The sequence below is a fragment of the Entelurus aequoreus genome, linkage group LG24 (assembly GCF_033978785.1).
Source record: "Entelurus aequoreus isolate RoL-2023_Sb linkage group LG24, RoL_Eaeq_v1.1, whole genome shotgun sequence".
Taxonomy (NCBI): Eukaryota; Metazoa; Chordata; class Actinopteri; order Syngnathiformes; family Syngnathidae; genus Entelurus; species Entelurus aequoreus.
Window position 1 is genome coordinate 14,399,362 of NC_084754.1, and position 24,046 is coordinate 14,423,407.

At 39.8% G+C, this 24,046-nt stretch overlaps 1 protein-coding gene across 2 annotated transcripts in view; it reads left to right on the forward strand.

Annotated features, from left to right (window-relative positions):
- Nucleotides 1-24,046, forward strand: part of ush1c (Usher syndrome 1C) — a 34,288-nt gene that overhangs the window by 2,897 nt on the left and 7,345 nt on the right. The window contains exons 3-16 of one of the 2 annotated variants that reach the window (XM_062036183.1): nucleotides 6,075-6,218; nucleotides 6,399-6,537; nucleotides 13,002-13,110; nucleotides 13,190-13,214; nucleotides 13,286-13,343; nucleotides 13,610-13,798; nucleotides 13,875-13,934; nucleotides 14,979-15,035; nucleotides 17,094-17,236; nucleotides 20,038-20,103; nucleotides 20,183-20,331; nucleotides 22,423-22,472; nucleotides 22,656-22,820; nucleotides 23,564-23,680. In XM_062036183.1, coding sequence (XP_061892167.1) covers nucleotides 6,075-6,218; nucleotides 6,399-6,537; nucleotides 13,002-13,110; nucleotides 13,190-13,214; nucleotides 13,286-13,343; nucleotides 13,610-13,798; nucleotides 13,875-13,934; nucleotides 14,979-15,035; nucleotides 17,094-17,236; nucleotides 20,038-20,103; nucleotides 20,183-20,331; nucleotides 22,423-22,472; nucleotides 22,656-22,820; nucleotides 23,564-23,680 — 1,471 coding nt within the window. Of the gene's footprint in view, nucleotides 1-6,074; nucleotides 6,219-6,398; nucleotides 6,538-13,001; nucleotides 13,111-13,189; nucleotides 13,215-13,285; nucleotides 13,344-13,609; nucleotides 13,799-13,874; nucleotides 13,935-14,978; nucleotides 15,036-17,093; nucleotides 17,237-20,037; nucleotides 20,104-20,182; nucleotides 20,332-20,488; nucleotides 20,539-22,422; nucleotides 22,473-22,655; nucleotides 22,821-23,563; nucleotides 23,681-24,046 lie in introns of both variants that reach the window. The other variant, XM_062036184.1, reaches the window with a different exon arrangement.

Consider the following 24,046-nt stretch of genomic DNA (forward strand, 5'->3'; position numbering starts at 1 on the left):
GATGGGATACTGGAACATTCTATTGCAAAGTATCTGCATCAACCCCCCGCTTTACTTGTTAAATTCAATATAATTGAAATACACTATATTTCCAAAAGTATTTGGCCACCTGCCTTGACTCACATATGAACTTGAAGTGCCATCCCATTCCTAACCCATAGGGTTCAATTTGATATCGGTCCACCTTTGGCAGCTATTACAGCTTCAACTCTTCTGGGAAGGCTATCCACAAGGTTGGGGAGTGTGTTTATAGGAATTTTCGACCATTCTTCCAAAAGCGCATTGGTAAGGTCACACACTGATGTTGGTCAAGTTTGATTGATTGATTGAAACTTTTATTAGTAGATTGCACAGTACAGTACATATTCCGTACAATTGACCACTAAATGGTAACACCCAAATAAGTTTTTGAACTTTTTTAAGTCGGGGTCCACGTTAATCAATTCATGGTTTAAGAAGGCCTGGCTCTCAGTCTCCGTTCTAATTCATCCCAAAAGTGTTCTATCGGGTTCAGGTCAGGACTCTGTGCAGGCCAGTCAAGTTCACCACACCAGACTCTGTCATCAATGTCTTTATGGACCTTGCTTTTTGCACTGGTGCACAGTCATGTTGGAAGAGGAAGGGCCCCGCTCCAAACTGTTCCCACAAGGTTGGGAGCATGGAATTGTCCAAAATGTTTTGGTATCCTGGAGCATTCAAAGTTCCTTTCACTGGAACAACTCTTTAAAAACAAACCCACACCATAATTCCTCCACCACCAAATTTTACACTCAGCACAATGCAGTCCAAAATGTACCGTTCTCCTGGCAAACTCCAAACCTAAACTCGTACATCAGATAGCCAGATAGAAAAGCGTGAGTCATCAGTCCAGAGAACGCGTCTCCACTGCTCTAGAGTCCAGTGGCGATGTGATGTACACCACTGCATCCAAAGCTTTGCATTGGACTTGGTGATGTATGGCTTAGATGAAGCTGCTCGGCCATGGAAACCCATTCCATTAAGCTCTCTGCGTACTGTACGTGGGCTAATTGGAAGGTCGCATGAAGTTTGGAGCTCTGTAGCAACTGACTGTGCAGAAAGTCGGCGACCTCTTTGCACTATGCGCTTCAGCATTCGCTGACCCCTCTCTGTCAGTTTACAAGGCCTACCACTTGGTGGCTGAGTTGCTGTTGTTCCCAAACTCTTCCATTTTCTTATAATAAAGCCGACAGTTGACTTTGGAATATTTAGGAGCGAGGAAATTTCACAACTGGATTTGACAGTTCCACGCTGGAATTCACTGAGCTCCTGAGAGCGGCCCATTCTTTCACAAATGTTTGTAGAAACAGTCTCCATGCCTAAGTGCTTGATTTTATACACCTGTGGCCGGGCCAAGTGATTAGGACACCTGATTCTCATAATTTTGATGGGTGGCCAAATACTTTTGAAGTGAAGTGAAGTGAATTATATTTATATAGCGCTTTTCTCTAGTGACTCAAAGCGCTTTACATAGTGAAACCCAAAATCTAAGTTACATTTAAACCAGTGTGGGTGGCACCTGGGAGCAGGTGGGTAAAGTGTCTTGCCCAAGGACACAAGGGCAGTGACTAGGATGGCGGAAGCGGGGGTCGAACCTGCAACCCTCAAGTTGCTGGCACGGCCGCTCTACCAACAGAGCTATACCGCTTTTGACATGCAATACCAATAACGCAAACTACCACCACCATAACAGACATATTGTTAAAGTAGCCTTCTCTAAAGTGTCAATCAAAACTGAGCAGTTATTTTGGACAAGACTCATACATTAGATTTTTTTTTACAACTCTACGTAATGATGTGACCGCCACATGCAACTCTACCTGATGAGGAGGCTCCCGTAGGAAGTATGTGATCTCTCCATCATCATGATCCACCAGTGAAAGAAGGTGTTGGATTTTTTTCCTGTACTCCATCTCTCTGGAATAATAAATACAAATAGACATCATCTAAAAACTAATGGTAACTCTACGTAAGGACAGTAACGATTGTGGCACTGCTGCTTCCAAACCTGATCTTTAGTCGGTCGTTTTCTGCATGAAGCCTCAGAGACTGTTCTCTTTCTTGGTAAAGGTACACCTGCATGTCACTCAGAGCATTCTGCAGCTCTGCAAGCTCTCCTTCACGTTGCCGCACTTCAACCTCTAGCTTGTGCTGCGAGCAGATATGCAAGTGAGAAAGATCGGTTTAACTTGGCAGTACATTGCCATGGCTTGCACCTCACCTGGTTCTCAATGACACTCTTGTACTTCTCCAACATCTTAAGCAGCTGCTCGTGTTCGTCGTCAAACTGGGAAATCTTATTCCTGTAGAACTCTAAAAGTTCCCTGGAGGGACAAAGGTACCCCAGGCGTTCATTGACGGGGGGAATTAGGGGTCCCATTTCCGTACCAGGAGAATGCAGACTGGCTCTGCAGGTAAAGGATAGTACTTGTCAGTCTGTTTATGCAAAACAGTGAGGAACAATACTTAATGTCTAACAAATGATACCTGTGTGCATGTTTTTTGGGTGACCCCATCTCGAAGCTGAAATAAATAAAAAATGACAACACAAGAATCAGCTTATTTTATGACACATCTCACAACAAACACTGATAAACAATGCAAATTGAGCCATTCGTGGAAAAAGATAAATATTACATTTTAACACAGAATCTTCACGTGCAGGGCACAGTATAATTCACAAGCACACAAATATTTTCATTAGTGCCGTGAAATGATTATTTTTGATTATTGATTATATTTTTTCAATCAGATTAATCACACTTTTGAATTATGAAAACCTAGCCTACATTTCTAACTTGTGTCAGTCTGTTACCAGCTTGCTGGTTGACCCTGTAGAGTTGATCTGTTACATATTGCAGTTACTTAAAAGAAGTTGTGTCGTACCCGCACTTCCTTCTTTCTGTCGACAAATCGTTGCAACCCTATATTACCCACAGGTCTTCCCTCTGCTTTCAAATGAAGAACCCTATTTTCTTTGTGTCCGGCTGCCACAAATCATGCATGGGAAACACTGCTGGTTTGTGACTTTTGTATATATTTCAGAATGGCCGAGTAGTCTAAGGCAGTGGTACCCAACCACCGGGCCGCGGCCCGGTACCGGTACCGCACAAGAAATTAAAAAAAAATATATATATTTTTTTTTTAAAATTTTTTTTTAATTTTTTTAATTAAATCAACATAAAAAACACAAGATACACTTACAATTAGTGCACCAACCCAAAAAACCTCCCTCCCCCATTTACACTCATTCACATAAATTTGCACAAAAGGGTTGTTTCTTTCTGTTATTAATATTTCTGGTTCCTACATTATATATCAATATACTGTAGATCAATACAGTCTGCAGGGATACAGTCCGTAAGCACACATGATTGTATTTCTTTATGACCAAAAAAATTTTGGTCATAAACGTCATCATCACCAAGACGTTACTTCTCGCCTGGACCACACTTCCTTTGACACTCACAAAGATTTAAAGAAGAAAAGATTAGAGGCACATCATGTCTTTACATCTGGAGGGTCCACAAATTAATAATTAATTGGTGAAAGACAATGTTTGATTTATTTGTGCATTGTTAAGTAATGTATTTGATTGACATAACTAGTGCCGTACTGCTGTTATGATCGTGATGCTAATGAGAAAAACGATACGTTTTTTTGCAGTTGATTTCCTGGTAAACATTTTAGTCTCCTTTACAATTCATGTTTCTGTTGTTTTATGGTGTGGAGTTCATATTTTGTCTCATTATTAAGGCTGAAACGACGCGTCGACGTAGTCGACGTCATCGGTTACGTAAATACGTCGACGCCGTTTTTGTGCGTCGACGCGTCGCATATTTACGTCACACTACCGTCATGGCGGACCGCAAAGCAGGCGATCAAAGCAGACGATGCGAGCGGTGCGAGCGAGGGGGGAAAAGCATGCCAAAAGTGGTCAAAAGTGTGGGAGTATTTCAATAAACGGCCTAATAATGTTGTTGTATGCACACTGTGTCGAGCGGAAATGGCCTATCATAGCAGCACAACGGCTATGAACGAACATTTGAAAAGAAAACCATCAACTAGTCAATCGTCCGCGCGAGCATACGTTGTCATCATTACACAAAAACATGAATGTGTCATTTGTATCTGCTAGGGGTGTAACGGTACGTGTTTTGTATTGAACCGTTTCGGTACGGGGCTTTCGGTTCGGCACGGGGGTGTACCGAACGAGTTTCTAAGCTAAAGCTAACTTTAGCTGCTAAAGTCTTAACAAGCTGCTTCGCTCTTCTGCCTCTGTCTCAGCACGCAGCATTGTCCCACCCACACAACCACCTGATTGGTACACACGCAGCATTGTCCCACCCACACAACCATCTGATTGGTACACACGCAGCATTGTCCCACCCACACAAACATCTGATTGGTACACACGCAGCATTGTCCCACCCACACAACCATCTGATTGGTACACACGCAGCATTGTCCCACCCACACAACCATCTGATTGGTACACACGCAGCATTATCAGCCAATCAGCAGTGTGTATTCAGAGCGCATGTAGTCAGAGCTTCAGCGTGGAGCGGATAGGTGTTTAGCAGGTGAGCATCAGGCAGCGGACTCTCCCCAAATGATAATAAACACCTCCCAGTCAACTACTAGTAACATCACTATGAGCCCGTTGACCTTCTAGAAATATAAACTGCAGCTCAGCTCACTCGCAGTCCTGGCTTGAGGTGAAGGCTAATTACCTCTCAGTTCCAGCCACATCGACCCCTTCTGAGCGCCTATTTTCAGCTGCTGGGAATATTGTAAACAAGAAAAGAACCAAACATGTACACATGCTAACCTTTCTTCATTACAACTGTTAGTCACTCACTGGAATGAGTAGAATTGGTTATTGTGTACTGTGTTGGACTGGATGTTTATTTTGCACATTTTAAAAGCAATACTTAATGTTTACAGTGCTCCAGAATATTTAGATTGGCACTTTTTTGTATTGGATGTTTATCTTTATTTTTGCACATTTTAGCAAATAAGCAATACTTTCACTTTTGTTGAAATGTTTACACTGTTGTTACAGAATATTTTGTTTTGCACTTTTTTTGTACTGGATGTTTATCTTTATTTTTGCACATTTTAAAGTAAAATAAGCAATACTTTTACTTTTGAAATGCTTATACTATTGCAGAATATTAAGATTTGCACTGGATGTTGACTTTTATATTTGCACATTAAAACGCAAATAAGCTACTTTTAATTTTGTTAAATGTTAAAAGTTTTAAATGTTTACATTGTTACAGAATATTTAGTCATGTTGTTGTCAATGTTGACTGAGTGGCCATACTTCTTTTTTTTTGTAAATAAAAGCCATGCCTTTTGAAAAAACGGGCCTACATTTATTTTTTCATCTTCATTTTGAATAAAAAAATGATCGGTAAAAGGAAAAATAATCTATAGATTAATCGAAAAAATAATCTATAGATTAACCGATTAATCGAAAAAATAATCTATAGATTAATCGATAGAAAAATAATCGTTAGCTGCAGCCTTACTCATTATCTAGCTATACAGGTATATGTCCCTGTTGTTCAGCAATGTTTGTTAGAGATATCAAGATTCAATTAATGCTGGTGAGCCTACGAGAGATTGCAGTCCATTCATCCATCCATCCATTTTGTACCGCTTTTCCCTCTCGGGGTTGCGGGGGATCTGCAGCCTATCCCAGGGACACTCAGGCGGAAGGCGGGTTACACCCTGGACAAGTCGCCACCTCATCACAGGGTAGCCACTGCAGTCCAAATTACTGTTTGTCATCTGCATAATCAAATGGCCAAACGTAACTTAATTGCAAGTTGCGGGGTGCCACTTTACCTACAAAATATCAATGTCATATCTTTATGTAACAGGTGACACAACAAATTAGTGAAATATCTAATGATGTACAGTATCTCAATAGTAACAAAACTGTGCTGAGGGCCAAATGAGTCCTGGCAAAAAATGACTCCACATACTGTATTGTCATCAAACATCAAGCTAACATCATTTATATCCATCCCCTTGTTGTTTATCAGGTCCATGGAATTGCCAGTGCTTGTTGGGGACCTGAAGCTGGTAATCAATGAACCAAAGCGTTTGCCTCTGTTTGATGCCATCCGGCCTCTCATCCCACTCAAACACCAAGTGGAGTATGACCTGCTAACCCCCAAGAGGTCCAGGTGTGTAGAATGATACACATTTCTTTCCTGTTGGTTATATTTTATCAAATTTACAACCATATTAGGGGCATTGGTAATAGACAGTATTTGTTCTTGGCCATTTTATTTCTTACCATTTTTCATACATTCTGCTCTTACCCTATTGACTGTATACCCTCAACTTTGTCTTTATTGGTTTAGGAAGCTGAAAGAGGTGCGTTTAGATCGGACACATCGTGATGGGCTGGGACTGAGTGTTCGAGGAGGGCTGGAGTTTGGATGCGGTCTTTACATATCACAGATTGTCAAAGATGGCCAGGCTGGGAATGTTGGCCTTCAGGTATGTGTATTATACGTGTATCATTTGGCTGTTTCCCCTTAAGTATGAAAATCTAGGAGATAAAATTCACACCACAAACTTTTAACCTTTAAACGTTTAATATTGTACAGTGTTATCAAAATCCAATAAGTACAATCTTTGGTGGTAAATGTGTGTTGTAGTAGTAGAAGTAGTATTAAGCATTATGCACATATATTCAGTTTAGTTAGTATTAAACATACACTAGTACCTCAACTTACGAGTGCCCCAGTTTACGAGTATTTTGAGATACGAGCAGTATTCCAAATAGGTTCATTAGGTCTTAAAAAAATATGCAATTTTGTTAATCTTATAGCCAGACATGTGTGTTTATTTCTTTACCTGACGGTTTTGACCACAACTGACCAGACACGTCACAGCAACATCACATGACAACCTCTGAGGAAGGCAACAGTTGTGGCCGAAATCGTCAGGTACGGAAATAAACACTCACAGGTCTGGCTATAAGAATAACAAAATTACAAGCTGCGAGCATAAATTGAGTTACGAGTGACTTTGCGGCTCGATGGCATAGTGAATGCCACAGTAAACCCCTTAAAATCTGCCCAAAAAATCTTACAAAACAAAAACAACCCAAAATTCATTAACAGTAGCTTATAGCACAGGGGTGGGCAAACTTTTTGGCTCAGGGACCATGCTGGCTTTTCAAATTTGACATGATGCATTTCAAAGCATATTATATCTGTTGGAACTAAGAGTAGACTTTGCAAACATGGGCTTATTAGGTACAATGCAACTATTTTCAACAATAAAACATCAAAGCAACATTAAAGGTGTATTACAGAGTTAATACTTTAATTGTCTTTTAGTGGGAGCGGTGTTGTTGATCACCCTTTTTTGCCAGTGCGTCAAAGTCAGGTGTCAGTTTTGTTGTGGCAATTCTCAAAACAGATCTGAGGTGTCCATCACTCAAGTGGGATCTGTGGGGTGTTTTGTTGGTGTTCATCACTCTAAAAGTCCAAACAGGACCAGCATTCTCTGTGCCATCTTCTGGATGTTTGGAAATTTGGCTAGGCATAATGAAGTATAAAACCCATTCAGTTTTAGCGAGTGGAACATCTCCCTCAAGATGCCGTCACTCTGGTTCCAACTGCAGCTCCTCTAGCACCGTTTAAGGATCTTGTGTAAAGGGACAGGAGACCAGCTGGAGTGACTTGTCAATTTTTCAAAAATCAGAGAAACAACTGCAGATTTCTCCATGCAGGTCATCCAGTGATTTCTTGTATTTATTTTACATGTTGAGGGGCATCTTTTAGTGTAGCCAGTGTGGGAAAACAAGTGAATGACTTGCTTGACATCTGTTTCGAAAATGAAGTTAGCTTGGTTTTGAAGGCTTTGACATTTGTCTATATTTCATGTACAAACTGGTCTTTGCTTCACATTTAGCTAATTCATGTGTGCCAGTATGTCCACAGCAAAAGCAAATCTACAAAGCCAATTGGTGTTACTCAGCTCAGTGTGTCAGCTTGTTTGTGTTGTTCCAAAATTTTAGCTCCCACATCCGTTGACATACTTTACCCAAACTTGCCAGCAAACATTGGAATGTTAAAGCAAGTGGTGGTCGCCGTCAATCTCTTCAAGAAATGTAATAAACTGACAATGGTTAAGTGCAGTCACCTGAATAAAGTTAACAAGCTTCATAACTGGCTTCACTATGTGTTCAAGCTTCAATACAGGTTTGCACAGTACTTCCTGGTTGATAATGCCGTGTAAAAAGTGTACCTTCTGTTGGGGGTTGTACACTCTCCTGGATTCTTTTTAGTAACCCAATGTTTTTTCCTACAAATTTTGGCGACCCATCTGTGGTAACATTAGCTAGCTTACTCCAAGGCAGTTTGTGCCTCATGATGACTCCCCCCACGCTGTTAAATTAGTCGTCTCCTCGCGTTTTTCCTTATGGGGAATCCATGGACTAAAGCTCTTTTGTTATCTCAAAATTGTCATTAATCCCTTTGATGAAAATCAAAAGCCGATGTCATTACTTTCCGAGGAATATTATGTACATTGCTCTGTTTTTTTGTTTAGCTTGCTAGCTAAGTCTTTTTCAAATAGCTCCACACGATGAGTCACTCTCCTGCGTGGTAAGCTATTTTTTTCAAATTTGCTCTTGCTCTTTGGACACAAAACACCTTCTGTCTCCACCATGCAGTCTTTAATACATTGTTCTTTGGAAAAAGGCTTACTAGCCTTGGCTAATTTGAATGCCAGTAGATAACTTGCTTTCGTGCTTGATTCTTGGATAGTAGTTTGTCGGATGTAGATGTTTTGCTGAGCCTGCAAATTAGCTTCCAACTTCTGAGCAGTAGCGCTCTGTTCTTGCATTGACTGGTTGTTCGTGTAATTAGCGTGCTTGGTGGAGAATTGACGGTTTACGTTGTATTCCTTCAAAACCACCTCAGTTTCTTGGCAAATAAAACATACAGCCTTTGACTGGACTTCAGTGAAAAAGTATTTAGTTGTCCATTCCTTATCAAACACCCGGAATTCGCTGTCAACTTTTCTTTTCTGTGGCCCACTCATTGTTGCAAATTGGTGCTGCTGTCAGAGCAGTAGCAGCAGTGGTGTGCCGTCAGGGCCAGCAAGGCCTTCTCTGCTGGCCTAACGTAACCAGAAATCATGATCATAATTAAAGATTTTTTTTTTTTTAAATTTACTTCCCTAAATATCTAAAATTATTCATATTCTTTTCATGTCATATTATGCACGTTGCAGTGCTGTTGTTTTTAGTTTTAGTTTGTATCCAATCAGAATTCAGCTAGCTTATAATGCCATGCAGTACGAAATCTTCCAGACGCCCTCAGAATCAACAATGCTGGCGTCCGTGCACTGTAAGCGAACAGGCACATACAGTGATAGACAGTTGCGATAGCCAGATCACGAGTTGTTGTCAGTAAGGCCTTCTAGATGGCCTCGCGTTGAACGTGACATTTACGCGTCATGTGATTGGATACTCATCGGGACCAGTAGCGGATGAATTTGAGAACACATAGAGTTGAGAGACAGTTGCGATAGCCAATCAGATCACGAGTTGTTGACAGTAGCTGTTCTGTTACAACTAAAAGTTGTAAACTCTTGTTGTTAAAGTGTGTCATGCTTCTCATTTAATTAACATTGTTACAAGTGTTATTGTCGCCATCATCTGGTCAGGGCAGTTAATATATCTTTGATAAGTGTGTGCTTTGAATCAAACTTTATTGACCGGAAGTTCCATAAGCCAAGCAGATAAATTTACGGTATATGTTTTAATTGCTGATGCGTTATAATTTATTTTTAAATGCGCCAGAAAATAACCGGTTTTGTATACTGTTGATGTATTTCAATGCCCAGTAGGGTGTAAATGTGTTCCTGTATAGTATTTCTCAAGCAATGATCATGTAGTGACATCAATTATGGTATATTGAGAGGTAATCATTGAAGTCGGACATCACTGAAGGCTTGGGTGGGAAACGCACGGCCCGCCATTGAGTAGCAGAGTAGAAAGTGTACCTGGGCTGTGCAATCAATCAATCGTATTGCTGGCCTTATAGCCACTTTATTGAATTACTTGGTATTACAGGACAATGAATGTGGTCATAATAGGGGCGGCATGGCGTAGTGGGTAGAGCGCCCGTGTCAGAAACCTGAGGGTTGCAGGTTCGCTCCCCGCCTCTTACCATGCCGTTGTGTCCTTGGGCAGGACACTTCACCCTTTCCCCCGGTGCCACTCACACCGGTGAATGAATGTTTAATGAATGATGGTGGTGGTCGGAGGGGCCGTAGGCGCAAATTGGCAGCCACGCTTCCGTCAGTCTACCCCAGGGCAGCTGTGGCTACGAAAGTAGCTTACCACCACCAGGTGTAAATGAATGATGGGTTTTTAACATGTAAAGCGACTTTGGGTACTTAGAAAAGCGCTATATAAATCCCAGGTATTATTATTATTATTATTATTATTATAATCATTACAAAATTTGCTCAAAATTTGCTTAATTCTGTTCTAATTTTTGGCAGGCCGGATCAGAAAGACCAATGGGCTGGTTGTAGCCCACAGGCCAAAGTTTGATCCTACCCTTTTATAGCAAGATATCGAAATAACTTGGTTTTCCAGCCATTGGAAATCATTAGCAGTGGTCCAGCTTCCAGAGCCCACTGCCGTCCACCGTTGGCTGCTAAAGCTTGCTTCCCCACATACGGCTTGTCATCCCTGAAGCTACTCTGGGATGTCCAGGCAGTCTGTTGCTCCGCTGCGCTCCGAACCGGCCTGCTGCTCCCCAGTTTATAGTGTGATAATGACCATAACAGCACACTACCTGCCCTGAGATCGGTAGGTTATGAGTTCAAACCCGGGCCGAGTCATACCAAAGACTATAAAAATGGGACCCATTGCCTTCCTGCTTGGCACTCAGCATCAAGGGTTGGAATTGGGGGTTAAATCACCAAAAATGATTCCCGGGCGCGGCACCGCTGCTGCCCACTGCTCCCCTCACCTCCCCGAGGGTGAACAAGGGGATGGGTCAAATGCAGAGGACAAATTTCACCACACCTAGTGTGTGTGTGACAATCATTGGTACTTTAACTTTTAACTACCTGAAAACCTTACACTCTTCTCCCCACTACCCTAATTGTAAGAAATTGCATAACTAGAAATATGAATTCAACGCTATTACTCGCAGCTATCACATCCTATTGATCCCCTCTTCGATAATTTCCGTTGACGATCGAGATACCAGACATGTTCGGTAACTTGCTCAAATCTCGTCTATTGGACGTGTTCACATGGATAATTTCCACCAAATTTACGTATTTTTTTAAGTGGCGAGCCTTTGGAACAAGATCCAGTTTGTGTCGGTACAGTCCCTTGATTTTTTATTATTTGTACGATTAATTTTAAGGGATAAGCGGTAGAAAACGGATGGATGGATGGATGGATTTTAATCCAGTTTGTTGCTCTCTCTCACAATACCGTGGGTTGATTATAGCCATGTAATCAAAAACTTTGTCCAGCAAAAAGGGCTCCCCAGCCCCCGCAATGCATTGCAGAATCACGTGCCCTTTGGAGCCCTGCTCCAGGTCATGCAACTTTTGTCCGAATGAAAACATCACAAACTGAAATTTTTTGCAAAGAAAAACACAAAATAAAAACATCTTCTATTCTGAAATTAATGTATTTTCATTATTCTGGCCTATGTCTGCTTTATTATCAGGCCTCAGAGTCCCTTTTGTCATGCTAATCAGTTAATTAATTATTCGGCCCATATAGGATGGAACTTTATTGTCATTGCACTTGAAAAATACAGCAACACTTGGATGCAGTACAATCCCTCCATAGAACAGGAAGGCTGACGGGTTGCCACAAAGGCAGCGCTGGCCCTGGTATGATATCTAAGAAAGTAACGATGGGATAGGCTCCAGAATAACAGATAAGATAGATACAAACGTTTGTAGATAGATAGATAGTACTTTATTGATTCCTTCAGGAGAGTTCCCTCAGGAAAATTTTAATTGCAGCAGAAGTGTACAAAATTGAGATCGAATTTAAAAAGTAAAAAGTAAATAATGGGGGTATAAATGGAAACAAAATAGAAAAATGTTACAATAGAATAAAAATAAAAAGCAACAATGAGAATAAAAATATAACAGTAAAATAAGAATATAACAAGAGAAACTAGACAGTAGTGACCATGTTATGAAAAAGTATTGCACTGTTATTGTTTTGCATCCCCTGTCATCCTAGTACCCCGCCTCCCCTCCAGAGAGGAGTTGTACAGTCTAATGGCGTGTGGGACAAAGGAGTTTTTTAGTCTATTAGTCCTGCACTTGGGATGAAGCAGTCTAGCACTGAACAGGCTCCTCTGGCTACTGACAACGGTATGCAGAGGGTGACTGGCATCATCCAGGATGCTCACTAGTTTTTCCACAGTCCTCTTCTCTGCCACCGTCACCAGTGAGTCCAGTTTTATTCCGATCGTAGAACCGGCCCGCCTGATCAGTTTCTCCAGTCTGGTGCTGTCCTTCTTAGATATACTGCCCCCCCAGCACACTACGATGTAGTATAGAACACTGGCAACCACAGACTGGTAGTACATCCACAAGAGTTTTTTTACAGATGTTGAAGGAGTGCAGCCTCCTCAGGAAGTACAGCCTGCTCTGTCCTTTCCTGTACAAGTGGTCCGTGTTAACAGTGCAGTCCAGCTTATTGTCCACCCACACCCCGAGGTACTTGAATGAGTCCATGGTCTGTACCTCGACTCCCTCGATCACAAGAGGTTGTGACCTTGGACTCGACCTGGTGGTATAAAATGGATAGATTTCATATATTGGAAACACAAATACAGTTTGAAATTATACAGGCAATATTTTAGGTAACATCATCACATTATTGGAGTGTAAAAATAATTAAACAATACTATGTCATCAAACTGTTTAACCCTGTATTGACATTCAAGGTTGGTGATGAGATTGTGCGTATCAATGGATACTCCATCTCCTCTTGTATCCACGAGGAGGTCATAAGTCTTATCAAGACGAAGAAAATCGTATCACTCAAAGTCAGACGTATGTCAAAATACACAACTCAATTTAATTTAAGTCTTATTTAATTGTTGTCATTGGTATAATGTGTTTTTCTCTGCAGATGTGGGGATGATTCCTGTAAAAAGGTAAACTCTTATTTTTTTCGATGTCCAATCATTTTAATAGCAAGGTGATAATCAATATCTTCTGTCTATAGCTCATCTGATGAACCCCTCAAGTGGCAGTTCGTGGACCAGTTTGTGTCTGATTCTGGGGTAAGCAAGCATCAATGTGATAAAGAATATTTTTTTATAGAGTAAATATTCTTATAAAACTCCTGTAATTGTTTCTGACGAGTTGGCATTGGCTCAGGTCTGCTCTAGGGGTACAGTATACTGTCATTATGTCTTTACAAAAAACAGATTTAGGGGCTAAGACTTTTCCATAGTTTGTACTTAAACTTTGTGAAAAAGCCACATCAATATTAGATAACACTTTCATTGAAGTACAGCAGTCAGGTAACTGCTGTTTCTGCTCCCAGGAGAATAACAGCAGTGTTGCTGGTTTGGTATCGATTGGAGGGAAGGAGATCAAGGAGAAAAAGGTATTTCTCAGCCTGGTGGGCACCAAGGGTATGGGTATCAGTATTTCCAGTGGTCCCACACAGAAACCTGGCATATACATCAGTAACGTCAAAGCAGGCTCACTTTCCGCGGAGGTTGGACTTCAAGTGAGTGAATGTGAAAGTTTATGTTATCTCTGCCACCCTCAGATGTGAACTGCACATGTCGCATTCTTAAATGTAGGTTGGAGACCAGATTGTGGAGGTGAATGGAGTGGACTTCACCAATGTGGACCACAAAGAGGTAAGAAAAGTACACAAAGTTTTATATAAACAGATAGGAGTGCCACCAAGCGCATGTAAAATGTCTATTGATTATTGACAGGGCGCCTTATGTGAAATTCTACCACAAACGTATTCCTATCCCCTCCCCGCTCCGTCATTGAAAATACTATGAAAGAAAATGTCCCCACATATATCCCCATCGATTCCAGTTGCGCAAAGTGTTAGTGCTGGGCTTGTAAACAGGTGTCCCGGGACCGAATCCCGGAATAATACAGGTGAAACTTAAAAAATGTTAATATTGTGCAAAAGTTCATTCATGTCAGCAATTCAATTTCAAATGTGAAACTAATATTTAGTATAATCTAATTACATGCAAAGTTAGATATGTCAAATATTATTTGTTATATTTTTGATGATCAAGGCATAGACTTTTTGAAAACCCCAAATTTAGATTTTCGATTTGAGGTTATCATATTTTATATATTACTTTTTTTTTTTGTTTCACCTGTAGTTGCATTTGTTTTAATCATGTTAAATTTTTTATTTTAAACTAAAAAAATAAACTAGATAATATTTTTCTAATGAATTTGTTTTTGTACAAAACATTCATCAAAATAAATTAAAGTTTGATTTAAAAAAAAAATTAAGTATAAAAATCTTGTCATATAAATAAAAAAGTGTGACACATTTTTGTAATGGGAAAAGGGTAAAAATAAATGTATGCTTAAGGCCCCAATTTATTGTATACAATATTGCACAACATTAAGTAATCTAGCCAGCTATAAATGCTGCTTAGGTGTTTCTGTGACCTTCTACCGTTTCTTGTTTTATGGCACAATTGAAACTTAATGTTGAACACTTTTGTTCATGGATCAGTAAAGTTAGTCGTAAAGTAATCTAAGCTGAATTGGCTAATGAGGTGTTTATTTTTTAAGAATTAAAAATGTGTCCATTCATGCATTTGGGGGATGATGGTGAAGATCCCATCTGCATTATTTACCAATATTGTATTATCATATTTGCAAAATTAATGGAATTGGGCCTTCTGTTCTTACTTCTCTAGGCTGTGAGAGTCCTGAAAAGCAGCAGGAGTCTAACTATTACTGTTCTGACAGGAGCTGTAAGTAAAATCAGTTTTAATAATTAGATGTGAGTTTGTAGCTACTTTTGTGTAATTGTATTTACTCCCTTACAACATGTCTTGTTATGTAGACCTCTAAAACAGAAGGTGGGTATGGAAATCATGTGCTTGATTTATTTTTGAAGCTGAAATGAGGAAATTGTATCCCCTCAGGCAATGACAAATGTGGACACAAATGTGTTTTCTTCCTTTATGCATCCCTGTGCAGCAATGATACATGTGCCTGGGCTTTTATGGCTATACCGTTACCTTCCGCCTTCGGCTCGGCCTCTCAACGTTTACAATAAATCAAGTGTCTCATTAGGTTGTTTATGTCATAGCCGTGGATAGATGGTGAATGCGTTACAGAAGACGAGCAGCGGCATCTTATTTACTCTGCTTCTCTAATTCATTTGTGCCTATATTTTCCTGTTTTGCATACAGCAAGCAGAATGTATAATCCTGTCTCTTGCCTCATATTCAGTATATTTTTATTAAGATACTGTTACATTGATGTAAACATATAGGGTCCCTCTGTGCCGAGGATGTCGTTGTGGCTTCTGCAGCCCTTTGAGACTTTTGTGATTTAGGGCTATATAAATAAACATTGATTGATTGATTGATTTTAAGTAGGGCTGTCAAACGACTGAAATATTTTATTGTGATTAATCACATTTTGTTCATAGTTAACTAAAAATGATTGCGATTAATCGCGGATAGATATGTTTTCATCATAAATAAGTGTACTCTAGACAGATTATTTTCAAGTTTTTAATACCATGACTGGAGAATTAATTTGCTTTAATAAAATATTTTTTAAACATTATGCTTTTTGAAACAGCTCAACACAAAATGCACATAAAAGCACTTTTAAATACATGTTATTGGTCTCCTGCCAGATTTTGCATTTTGTAGGAATACAGAATTAGTATTACTATTTCTGCTGTGGGAGCACTTGCATTGCGAGGACAAGCTGCACTTATGTGTTTAGACACAAGTCTTGCGCAAAAATAACACAAAATGTGGATTATTACAATCATTGTTTGATTGTCAAAGATGTACCTTAATACAGTACATCCTTCTGATATTCTGTACATTATGTGTAGTACAAGTTAATCATATTCGTATTGCTGCATGACAGTGTCTCAACCTTCTCTATTTATAAATAAAGTCTAAAATGCAGCCTGCTAAACATTCTGTAATTGAGCACTATCAACCAGAACATGTATAAAAAAAGAATATACACTTTTTTTTAGCCTGCCAGAAAATATCCCCCTCTATATTCTTCAATTATTGTATTAACATTTATTTAGATAGAAATATCACAGATTACATTGCGAAACATCTTTAGCAAAGTATGATCGTAATGTCAGACAATTTTCATTTTGTTAGTTTAGGTAGACCCCGCAACCCCGAAGGGAATAAGCGGTAGAAAATGGATGGATGGATGGACGGATGTGATGCTTGGCGCTATTATTGTGAAGCTAGAAGTATGTGATTGATTTAAGAAGAGGTGTCTTGACATGATTTGACGTGAAAGTCTCTAGACTTCCTGCCTATCGTCTTTATTTTTTCTACTGAGATTTCGCCCCATTTTACTAAAGCAGTTACAGTAACAACCTACGTCAATCAATCAATGCAGTAAACTGTAATCTAAACAAGGAAGTGAAGCTCCACCCCTCTGATGGTGAAGCGCTCCAGCAAGCATTTGTTGCAGTGATGACTGCTCACTGCAATCATGGATGAAAAGAACACATTTCCATGGCTTTGGGCCTGGGCTTTCCATAATGTAATCTTTTTTTTGTCCATTTTTTACCTGCTTGTGGCTGAACAGTAAGTAGACGCAAGTACATTTTCCCACGCTACAAAACAAACCGAGAATCAGACAGGACGCGTGCACGTTAGAAGCGCGTCAAAAAAAATGTTCACCGTTAAAGGAAATTATAGTTAACTTGTTATTATTGCATTAACTTTGACAGCCCTAGTTTTAAGTTGTGTAGTGACTTCACAGTCCAGGTGGTTACACAGAGTCTTGTCCGTGTGTTGCTGCTCTCACAGGGCAGTGAGCTGTTTATGACAGATGAGGAGCGGCTGGCAGTGGAGGCTCGCAGGCAGCTGGAGAGGCAGGAGCTGATGCATCAGAAGAGAGTGGCTCTTGAGACCAACAAGATCCTTAAAGAGCAACAGGAGATGGAGAGGCAGTGAGTGACTCGATGTTACTGAGGTTACGAGAGGATGTTTTTTCTGTGAACAACTTATCATTTGTCACAATTATAGCAAGCACAGTACAGTTCTACCTTGTAGACAGTCGGACATTATTCACTAAGCAATCAATTAATCTATTAAATCAATTAATCGGACGATAAATGAAAATTAACTGGATAACTTTGCCATCATCGATAAATTGCCATATCTTCGTCTCTAGCTTTCAAACGGGGTACAAGAGGGGTCACTCTGTGCATCGCTCTCAACACCTGAGCACGGTCATTCAATAGCAGAATTAGTGAATCTTCTTGTCAGTCATCCATAATATTTGTCTCTGTGGGCAAAGGGAAGACTGCCAGTTTACACACAAAATGCACTGACAGAGAGCCTCGCTATTCATGACTCGCTAGTGAGGATCACCGCAAAGTAAAAAATATTAGGAGGACAAATGGTGGTTACAAAGCTAAATGTCCCGTGTGGGAATGTTTCGGCTTCAAATGAGTGAACAACATGACCCCATTAACACCAATGATGTATGTTGAATTTGTTGGAAACTGATGGCAACAAAAAAATAACAATCTAACAAACCACCCGACCCACTTCAAGATGTTCAATATTTATTTAGGTAAATTTTTTGCTAACAGAGATTGAGAGTCTATTTTTTTTTGTTTGTTTGTTTATTTATTTAGGATATTAAAAACCTTCCAATTACAATGGTTAAAAAAACCCAAAGACAAATCCAAGTTTATTGCATTTGAAAGCAATACTTGAATTATTACTATTGTTATGATTAGTCCTCTATTTGGTCTTAAAATAATGCTGACAATAATATTATTTATCAGCAATAGTTCTTGAGACAATATCGTCCAGCCAAATGGGTTTTCGGCCAAGGTCTATTGTCCACATGAACACAAATATTTAAAAAAATACACATTCCTCCAACATTTTGCACATATTTTGTGTAAACAGAAAAAAGCCTGAATAAGCATGGAGGAATCTGGCAAACACCAAATTTTGGCAGCTTTGCAATGTTCAATGTTGTTAACAGATATGAAAAAAGTGTACTAAATTTACTCACTGAAAACATGCCACATAATGACCATCTTGTTATGATCCGCTGCCCGGATCATATTTCTGTTTACGTTTTCGAGGCACTTGTGTTTTCTGTTAGTTTTGGACTCCTTGAGTGCCTGTTTGTACACTTGAGTTTGTTGCCATGGCTGCTTATTGTTTTCACCTGCCGCGTGTGTTTCCGACGCGCACCTGTTAGTCATCACTGACATTATTTAAGCCTGCCTTGCCAGTGAGTCGGCCTGGCTTCCTAATTTGCGTAATGCTACAGATGAGGACTTTTTGTTCCTGCTAAATACCTGCTAGCTTCCACGCTAGGCTCTGTTACTTGCTAGCTCCCACGCTAGCCCCCTTTAGTTTTTACCTTAAGTGCTATGAGCACGTTTTATTTGTTCCTGCCTGATTTATATCTTAAATAAATCATTTCTTACCTGCACGCTGTGTCCGAAGCCCGATCTGCATTCCTGGGAGAACGAGCCCCCGCATCACCATGCGCCCAGGTCGTCACACATCTGCTGCATTAAACCATGTAGACATTCAATAAGAGCTAACGGCCAAATTAAGTTTGATTTAAATCCAATTGATGCATTCCGCACGTACATCCAGAAATGTCCTGCGTACAACAATAAGGAAAACATACAATTATTTCATCATTATCATCGGCGGTCACTGGAAACGAGTATGACAATCCTCCTGGTAGGGGGGTATCCCTTTATGGAAGATGCCTGTGCGTGACTTTGTTTAACGTGGGGAGACTGGTGCACAGACAGTCACCACACGATCCTTGACAGACCTGGGTCAGGGTCCAGTGGCATGGAGTCCAAGACAACTGGGGACCCTTTTCTGCTGCAGCCTTCATCCGCCATCCCAGCCGTTGTGACGCTCCATAGGGTTTGCAATCATCCTCCGCCTGTTCCACCGTTGAGGTCTTGGGTTGTTATTTCCCCATAATTGGCCCCACATGGATGTGGGGGTGCCTTCTTCCCCCATCGCAGCCGTTGTGGTAGTTCTTACATCTACCGTCTTCCACCTGCTCCGCCGTTGAGGTCTTCACCGTATCCCTGGCTAGGGGGCAGTCAGGTACTAGGTCTTTGCCAAGGGCTACCTGGGGTAACAGTAGTAAAGGGGTTAACCTCCTAGTGCCCCAAGACCCCATAGAGGAGCCTCCACTGCCGAATGCACTTTAACGTCATGCCCAGGACAATTATTTAGGGATGTCGTGACTAGTGGCCAATTACTCCTGCATTCCGCACTCCATCCAGCTGTATAATCACTCGCCATACAGCTATAGATGATATCTGTCTATTACCTGACCGCTTCTATGTTAGCTACCTCTCTTTGTTTATAATGTATATTTTTTGTTGGATCTACTCTCTATTTTATGCTGCCCTATTTTTTGCTGCAGCTGTTACATATACTGTAGTACTGTACATGGTAATTTTTATATATTGTATATATTATATATAATATAATATATATCAGTATATATTATATACTGTAAATATTACATATATGTTATATTTTATATTGCTACTATGGAACATTTTAGTCTACTTTTTATATGCATTATCCTTTCCATCCTTACACTTTCCATTCTTTGTAACTGAGCTACTCTGTGGAACAATTGTGGATGAATAAAGTTTGTCTAAGTCTGAGTCTATTGTACTATATCATAAAATATGTTATTTAAACATTCACACATTTAATACTGTAAATATATCAACAGGAGAATGATGGAAATCTCACAGAAGACTGCAGAGGAAGAGCAGCGCTACAAAAAGGAGATGGAGAAGTAAGCTATGAGTAGATTCAGGTGTTTAGTTCAATGGTTGTAAGTTTAAATGTTTTCTTGCTTTGCTGTGATCTTTTAGGATTGAGGCAGTAGAGAGGAAACACCACAGAGATTGGGAGGAGGATTATGGAACTGAAGAGCAGCCCCAGAGTCGTCAGATTCAGAGGAGCCCTTCACCTGCCCCACCTGAGATCAAAACCTCCCAGTCTCCGAAGGCCAAAAGTTCTCGTAAGAACTCTAAAGATCAACATTTTCTTCTATTGCATGAACATTTTCGCTTCTTTTTTCTCTTATTGGAATGCACAGTTACGGTAGATGTGATTGAGCATGCTTTCTTTGTGTCACTGCTGTGTGCTGTGCTGCTTCTTATCAACCGTCCTGTAAGATGATGAAGGCAGCTCAGAGGAGGTCACGGAAGATAAGGAGGACAGACAAGTGAGTCTGCTGCAGTCGTATGAAGAATTCCACATTTGTAAAAAGCTTAGTGCTACATTTCCTATGACAACCAAGTGTAACATTTTATTCCTGACTGTATCCCGAATATGATGGACACATCAACACCTTTTCTCATCTGCCAAATCCAAATAAGCAAAATCGGGCTTCATTTAACTAGGTGTCTTTCATTTTTATACTGTGCTTTTAAGGTCAGTATAATCCTTATTAACATGGACGTCATGTAACCGTCACGGTTGTGCATGGCGGCTGTTGGTGTAACCCCAGGATGCAGAGACAGGTATAGCGACATGCAGGTAAAACGTATTTTATCAGGAACAAGGCAGGCAAAATAAATAAAGCAAAGTGGGGTGTAGCGGAAAACACCTCTAACAGTAGTAACCGGCTAGCGTGTACTGTAAACAAAGTAAGTTGAAATAAGAGTGCAAACAGGAAATGAAACAAAGCAAAGGAAAATAATGAACAACGTCATGAGGGATCATGAAAATACAGTGGAACCTCAATTTACGAACTTAATAGGTTCTTGAGTAGGATTAAATCGAAAAGTTTGTCTTGTGAAGCTAATATCTCTAACAGAAAGAATGTAAATACGAATAATTGGTTCCAGCCCCGACAAAAGTGCTGAACTGTGCCAACACAAGCACACACAAGTCCCTTTGGACCTTTCACAAATTATCAGAAATCACAAAAACCCGTAACAACCATATTGCTACAATAACAAACATTTCAAAAAGTACAATCCACTTACAGTACATCAACATTGGCAAAGGAGCAGCTCACTAAAGGAGAGAAAGGAGCAGACAGATGGGGAGAGGGAAAGGAGCTCAGGGGATGGGCCTTGTGTGTGTGCTCTTGGAAGAGGCCCTGCTAAATGAGAGATAGTCCTCTCTGCTGTGAAATAAATCTGCTTTGGCATATTTTTACAGAAAAGTCAGTTATCATCACAACTAAACACTTGCTGTGGTACGAAGACGACTTCCTCAATTTATTCAATACGAGCAGGTACAAAATGGCTGCCTGCGGAACACAAAATTAATGAATGAAACGTTCGTACACAGAGACATGGTTCGCACGCAGAGGCATATTTGGAGCAATCAAAAAGTTCGTAAACAGAGAAATTTGCAAATAGAAGAGTTCGTAAATCGAGGTTCTACTATATATTTCTTTCTTACTCATTTTGTTACAAAGAATACATTTTTAAATAAGTAGTTTTTCATCAAGAAGACAAACTTGTGGAACATACGTGTCAGGGGTGTCCAAATTACGGCCCACACCCAAGTGTGACCGTCTTCAATTTGGCCTGTGAGATGTCATTAGTTTATTTATTAATCAGGCCCGCAGACTAATTTCTATTCACTATACAAATCTGTCAATCTTGATGCTGCAACTTTGTCACCATTTTGTGGACACTGTGAGTAATTCAGGTCAATGACCATGAATTGTACCCTAAAGTAAAACAGCACAGCATTCACTTATATGACCCAATCCAAACAACCTTACCTCGTCAATGCGCAAAAAAATTAAACCAACACAAAATGTCCAAAAAATTTAAATAACTTTATTTATGCTAGCAGCAAAAGGATGGAAAGTGACATCTTCAATGGCATCGCAACATATCTCAGTACAGAAAATGAGTAAAAAACATGACACATAGGATATTATTCCTAAATAACATTAGTTCAACTTTGCTTGCGTGAGCTTCTTTTGTTTCTAAGTCCATGGCTCTGTTTGTGTGGTGCTATAGAAACAGGCCAAACTTCTCTTGTAGTGATGATGTATTTTTAACGTTATTTGATAAATAACTGACTCGTTCAAATCTGGTTTTAATAGTGTGATAAAATAACATTATTGCTTTTATGTCCTTAGCATTTGGCTGGTTTTATCGGTATGAGGGGAAGCTCCCGTCATTCCGCAAGGTATTGTGACTTGCCTGTGTTGATTGTGGTGACGCAAAAGAAGGCATACAAAGAATTTAAAGTGGAATTATATATATTTTTAATGATCACAATTGGCTTTCCTAGTTTGGAGTTGTAGCTATTTCTGCATGGTTTGCTGTGGGACAGTTAATGTTTTGTACTGACAAAGTATTGACACTGCAGAAAGGAGAGAAGAAGAAGAAAAAGAAAAAAGTGTCCAACACAGACACACTGCAGGAGCAGAGAAAAAACAAAAAGGAGATGGAGTTTGAGCTAAAACTGGCCAAGGAGAAAGAAGAGATGTACGAACGAGAAAAGCAGTTGAAAATCAATAGGCTGGTTCAGGAGGTACAGTACGATAGTTTGGGCAACAAAGTAAATGTCATCCAATGAAAGAGCTGTATTTTTCCATAATAATACATTATTCAAACATGTTTATCTTTAGGTGGATTTTTTTATGCTGCCTTAACATGCTTGAATTCGGAGAGTGTCAAAGTTATTACAGAATCAACAATTTGATTTACAGAAGTACCTCATCTTACGAGCTTAACTGGTTTCGTGACGGCGCTCTTAACACAAAACACTTGTATCTCAAATCAACGTCTCCCACTGAAATGGATTAAAATCAATTAAATCGGGGATTGGACCTCCGTCCCCCCCAAAAAGCATAATTTTAACAAAAAGAAAAACAAACTTAAAGGTAAGAAATATAATACAATAGAACATACAATAAACAACTGTAGTAGTTATATGGAGTAATGTTATAATAATTTACTGCATTTACCTTTTTAGAGTGGACTGCTTCGCCGTCAAAAACACCATCAGCAGCTTTTCCAAATTTTCAAGGATAAATGTCCGCCATTTAGATAATATTTTTGTTTATGTGGCTGATGTTATATTCATTCTGCTTCAGTATGGTGCAGAAAACTAGCCGAGAGACAACTTATATCTCAAAACACTTTTAAGCTAGGGAACTCTTAAGTTGAGGTACAACCGTATCGCTAATATTAGTCTAATTGGAATAGCATTGATGTGTATGTGTAGGACTGATTGACATCGTGTGGTGCTGAATTACAATGCCTGTGCACCAGGTTTCAGAGACAGAAAGAGAAGACCTAGAAGAGTCTGAGAAAGTTCAACACTGGGTTGAGAGTCTTTGTCAGACTCGGTTGGAACAAATCTCTTGTGTGGAGAACGAGTCACCAGAGGTACACTGTGAGATCTCCTTTGTTATAAGCTCTCTGTGTGCTGTGGTCTTGCTTTATGTGTTCCAAAAGATATATATTGATTCTGGCAAAGAGTTAAATATTGTTAATTTTCTTCGTTAAGGACTTTAATGTGAGTAATTGGAACGTACAACTGCATTACTCTCAATTTCGAGCAGTGGCCGTTTTTAGTTGCATTTGGGTGTAAGTCGCCACCTCACTGAATTATAACTACCATATTAGGATGAGTAGTTGCAGCGTAAGAAGACAAAAGAACGCCATTTTATTTTTTTCCTTGTTAATTTACAGTACAGCGATGCACGAGATGCTTTTCCCCCTTATTTTGAACATTTTTAATGAAAAGGACAT